The 5405-nt window shown below is 49.3% G+C and overlaps 1 protein-coding gene across 1 annotated transcript in view; it reads right to left on the bottom strand.

Annotated features, from left to right (window-relative positions):
• Window positions 1-1768: 1768 nt before the first annotated feature.
• Window positions 1769-5405, bottom strand: part of LOC108798650 (NAD(P)H dehydrogenase [quinone] 1-like) — a 27575-nt gene continuing 23938 nt past the window's right edge. Inside the window, exons 3-6 of the mRNA XM_018570417.1 lie at window positions 4387-4517; window positions 4171-4284; window positions 3054-3155; window positions 1769-2100 (exon numbers count right to left, since the gene is read on the bottom strand). Of these exons, the coding sequence (XP_018425919.1) occupies window positions 1789-2100; window positions 3054-3155; window positions 4171-4284; window positions 4387-4517 (659 nt within the window). The 3' untranslated portion in view covers window positions 1769-1788. The remainder of the gene's footprint in view (window positions 2101-3053; window positions 3156-4170; window positions 4285-4386; window positions 4518-5405) is intronic.

Below are 5405 nucleotides of genomic sequence, written 5' to 3'. Positions count from 1 at the left end.
GGTCTCATAGCTCTGGTCCTCCATCCCTTTGATGAGTTTGGTCGCCCTTCGCTGGACTTTCTCCAGTTCAAGGACATCCCCTCTGTGTACCGGTGCCCAAAACTGCACCGCATACTCCAGGTGAGGCCGAACCAGTGATGTGTAGAGTGGCAAAATTATAGACTTATCCCTGCAAAACATTCCCTTCTTGATGCAGGACAGGACTCTACTAGCTTTGCTTACCGCAACCTGGCACTGTAATCTATTATTGAGTTTATGGTCTACAGTGACCCCCAAATCTTTCTCCATTTCAGACTTCCCTAGCGGCATACCCATTATTGTATAACCCATTTGCTTGTTTTTTAACCCAAAGTGCATAACCTTGCATTTATCAACATTAAACCTCATTTGCCATAAAGGTGTTCATTGCTCTGATTTTGTTCCACTACCTCTTAGCATTCCAGATTGGCACCCAGACATTTTAAAGCCCAACTTAGCACTCTGGGGTCCCCCCACATGTGACACTTCCTCCCAGAGCTTCCCATTGTCACATGACTGCCCGGGTCATGTCCCGCTCTTCTCCGGTAATGGGCAGTCCTTGGAGAAGCATAGAGTGGCCCTAAATCAGAATAAAGGGTCTTGTAATGATGCCTCCCTGGGGGCGGAGCCATAACCCCCTCCATTCATAATATAGCTTCAGTCTTCCAAGCTGGATGACACTTATGACTCTCCTGAAGATGGTCTGCCTACTTGTTCTGGGTTACTGTCTCAGAACAGGTTTCCTTAAAAGCTCAACTGACATTGATTTCAGCTAAATACAACTTAAAGTTCCTTCACTTTAGAAAGCAGCCGCAGCCTGAGTAGCCTGTCCCCTGCCATCCTGCTGCAGAGAGAGACCCTTGCTCTGGGTGGGAGAAGTGTCCTGTGCAGAGATCCAACATGCCCCTTAAGACCTATAGCTTTGTAATCAACAAAATGTATTCCCCTGCGGAGTCAGACCTAGAGCTGACTCAATAGGAGGTGTATTGGGCCTGTGCAGAGAGACCACTGCTTCCAGACAGAGAGTAAGGATCCTTCCCCTACACCACGATGGCAGGGGCACGCTTTTTCTATTCAGAGTGTGGCTGCTTTTCTATAGAAAACAAACTTGGGCTATGCACTCGTATTGTTTTTATTGCACCTTGAATGTATTTAGCTAAACACTGCTTCAGGATCTCATGGTGGCTAATCACATGACCTAATGTCTATGCATGGGCATTAGCCATGGGGCCCTGGAGAAGGTAGGAGGCGGGGCCCTATTTTGATTAAATATGAATAGAACACCTGCACTCCAATTACAGATATGTATGATGCGTCTTTATTGACGTGAATGCGACATATCGCACCAGTGCAACGTTTCGGGACCACACAGGATCCCATTGCTCAGGCAAGACATGTGATGAAGGGGATCCTGTGTGACCCTGAAATGTAGCACTTGTGTGATACGTCGCATTCACGTCAATAAAGACTCATCTGTAATTGGAGTGCCGGTGTTCCATTCATATCTTGTGCAAGTGAGGGTGCCGTCCATCTACCACCGCTGCACCCCTCTCGGTCAGGAGTGTGTTGGGTATAAGGACTTCTATTTTGATGGAAGGTCCACTTCCACATTCAGCACTTTCAATGGATCTACTTCTAAGTGGGGCTGTGATCATAGAATATTGTGGAATCGATGTCGTCATGACTGCAGGAACATCAGCACACATCATAGAACTCACTGGCCTGGTTTATTGATCATGGAATAGTAACAATCGGCAATACACACACATCTCAGAGCCTTGTGCTGCCCGCTTTCAGCTGACTGTCAGGCGGCAGAGGCTTTCCCATGTGCTGTCCCACGCTGGGTCCATAATGGTCCTTGTGCTTCTCCACCACTTCCTTCTTTAGTACAAACCCGCCGGCAAAAGAGAAGTCAAAATCCTCATTGGGCACAAAGCTGATGGGTTTCTCCTCCCAGACCTTGGCCAGACGAGCCTGCCAGGCCTGCAGGATGAGGGAGCGTTTCTCGGGAGGTGTGTGCGCAATGCTGTAGCTGATCTGAGGTTCGAGTATCTGGAAGCCACAGAAGTTCAGGATTCCTCTCTGCAGGAGACACAGGGACGAGAGTTAGCACCTGGAGACATCAGTCCGCACACGGCATAGACGTCATAAGGACAACGGCTGGGCACTGATTGACAGCGGCATTTTCTGTGGCAGCAAATCAGATTCCATGACATAAAAACCCGGAATTTATACTTTGATCCTAAGGGCCCAGTCACACCATCAAGAGTGCGTTCGGCCTCTGGAACGTAACCCGGCCAGCTCACTTTGTTTTGGGGCGTGGCAGTGCATTGAACTCAATGGCACTGCAGCCACTCCCCCAAACGGGGTGCAATCGCTGGCACCCAAACGCGTGGCACATTAGTGCCTGCCTTCCGGTGCAGTGCGATCTGCAGAAAATGCGGCATGCACTATTTTTTTTGCAGGTCGCACTGGACCGGAACACAGGCACTAATGTGCCACGCGTTCGGGTGCCGGCGATTGCACTGCCGGTTTAGGGCGTGCCTGCGTTGACTGAGTTAAATGTCTGCAGCCACTCCCCCAAACGGGGTGCAATCGCTGGCACCCAAACGCGTGGCACATTAGTGCCTGCCTTCCGGTGCAGTGCGATCTGCAGAAAATGCGGCATGCACTATTTTTTTTGCAGGTCGCACTGGACCGGAACACAGGCACTAATGTGCCACGCGTTCGGGTGCCGGCGATTGCACTGCAGGTTTAGGGCGTGCCTGCGTTGACTGAGTTAAATGCACCGCCACGCCCCCTCCCGCCCCAAAACAAAGTGAGCCGGCCGGGTTGCATTTCAGAGGCGGAATTCACCCTTGATGGTGTGACTTGGCCCTCAATGTGGAACTAACGTCCTGTTGCAGGTACTTCTTACCATTCACAGTCCTTCCCCTGACAATGCCTTGGGGGGGGGGCTTGGCATGGCATGCTGCACAGGTAGCACCAGGTCTTTTTAGGATACATATACACAGACATATTGTACAATCTGTTACCTGGATGGGCCAGAGTATGACATTAATATCCCCGCTGACCCCAGTTATCGAGTACATGGACTCCAGGCCTCCGGTGCTGAATGAGAGAATGGCTTTTTTATTCTGAAAGAGAAGTGTACATTTACAGACTGCGTACTATATAGAGGGAGGAGAATCTTACCATTCAATACTTTAATGTTATTTAAACCTTGGCACTCCAGCTCTGGTGAAATTACAAGACCTGCAAGACTCTGACAGCCACAGACATGACTCCCAGAGACAGATGCCTGGTGGTATTTGTTGTTTTACCACAGCTGGAGTGCCAAGGTTTCCTACCACTGATCTCGGCCATCTGCACAAGTGAAATCCGGCCAGGGATGCCCCCTGCAAACTCTTAACACTTCAAAAATCACTCAGTGAATCAGGCTTATTCTCCTTTCTACTCCAACTCGCAAGGCCATTACCTCTGAGTGTCTGAGCTGGCGGCCTTATCCTGTAAAGAACCCTTTCTGGTCTTACAAACTGCAAGGAGGTGTTGAGGTCCAGAACTTCTGTTCTTCCAGACAGTTTTGGCCTTTCACCTCAACCAGGACAATGATCTTCTGTCCAGCTCCAGTTCTTCAGAAGGCAATCTCCCTCCATTGTCTGGATGTAGTTCTTGCTGTGCGTGTCTATCTTGCAGGCAGTGGTTCTCAGTGGCTTACACCAGGGGGTAGCCATCCTTGGTACTCCAGCTGCGGTGAAACTACCATTATATGTTTGCCTTTTGGAATCATGACTATGTCTGTCAGTGTCCTGCAAAGTATCATGGGACGTGTAGTTGCACAACAGCTGAAGTGCCGAGGTTGCCTATCATTGGCTTGGACAGACCATCGTTCAGGTTATGGTCCTAAGGATTGGGATTCCCCTGCCAGAGTCAAAGTGAAGTACTTACAGGACGTACGAGCATGTGACTATTCACTATTCCCACAAGGAGCACTAGGTATCTGAGTGGCCAATTGCTTGGCCAATGGTGGAAGGACTACACATGAAGAGCACCGGGGACTGCATATGGTGATGAGTTTTACACTTAGGCTACCAAAGCTGGGTATACATGATATTCACAGCTACTGAATAAGATAATCATCTCCCAACCCACCTTGAATGGCCCATTTTGGAACATTTCCGACTGGTTGTATGCAAATCCGCTGGTTAACACCCGATCAAACCAGCCCTTCAGAATAGCTGGAAGTCCGAACCAATACATTGGGAACTGTTGAAACAAAACCAACATAAAAAAGGTCACCGATCTTGGTACCCATGTTTGGTCAGAAAAGGTTTGTAGCCTTTTTGCCTACTACAAATATTTATGCACCTGAAATATCACCAGATCGGCATCGTGCAGCTTCTTCTGTTCCTCTACAATGTCTTTGCTCAGACGACCATCTTTGTAGGCATGCATGGACTCGGCTGGGTATTTGAAGTTCTCGGGATCACGCGGACTTCCTGTGTGACAAAATGATTGCAGTATTGTCTGCCTATGAAACCTCATTACGGAGCCACTCAGAAGATAGCATAAGGAATGCAGCGGTACGGTGCGAGGTTGGTCAGTACTGTGGCCCCCCGGGGTCATTAACCGCCGGGGTCATAATCTGCATATTTCATTTAGTGGTTCAGATCTCTATACTTCCCTTATTGTCTACAAAGACAGGTGGACCTATATTAGGTGGGTCCCCACTACCATCAACATCATCCCAGACACAAAAACACTGACTATTTTGGTAAGATGAAAGGGCGCAGGGCTGCTCTCCAAGTATAAGATCTCCGCCTGTCTCATGATAGTCTCACTTGAAATAAAGTGCTAAATTCCACCACCAGACACATGACAAATGCCTACTTGCAGCGTTTTTTCATTGACGTGCAATGTTCCTTGCGATGAAGCCCCCTCCCTATTTGTCATAGCCCTCTGCTCTTCTGGGAGTGTCTAATTGTTGTCTGTGCTGGTCCAGCTCCGGCCCCTCTGCCCCTCACCTCCCTACATACAGTAGTTGCAAGGTTTGCGGGTAGGGGAGAGGAGAGCAAAGAGGAATACTATAGAGCAGTGATGGCGAACCTATGGCACGCGTGGCAGAGAGGGCACACAGAGGCTCCTCTGGTGGCATGCAAGCCTAGGCAGTAGTGTCAAAATCCTATCGCCCGACACCCTGGACATGCAGTTTGTGGCGCCAAGTGGGTAGATTTTTTCTACATTTAGTAAGCAAGGCTAAATATGTAAAGTGGGAAAGCCGGTGTTTGAGTACAAGTCATCTCGGCTATGTTGCCGAGATCACTTGTAATAAGGTCCATCTCCGCCACCACCTCCGGCTGCCTCTCTGACTGCTGGCTGCCTCCCCC

Source organism: Nanorana parkeri, unplaced genomic scaffold (assembly GCF_000935625.1).
Source record: "Nanorana parkeri isolate BGI_ZX_2015 unplaced genomic scaffold, ASM93562v1 scaffold1531, whole genome shotgun sequence".
Lineage (NCBI taxonomy): Eukaryota > Metazoa > Chordata > Amphibia > Anura > Dicroglossidae > Nanorana > Nanorana parkeri.
This window is presented reverse-complemented; position numbering and strand designations above follow the sequence as displayed.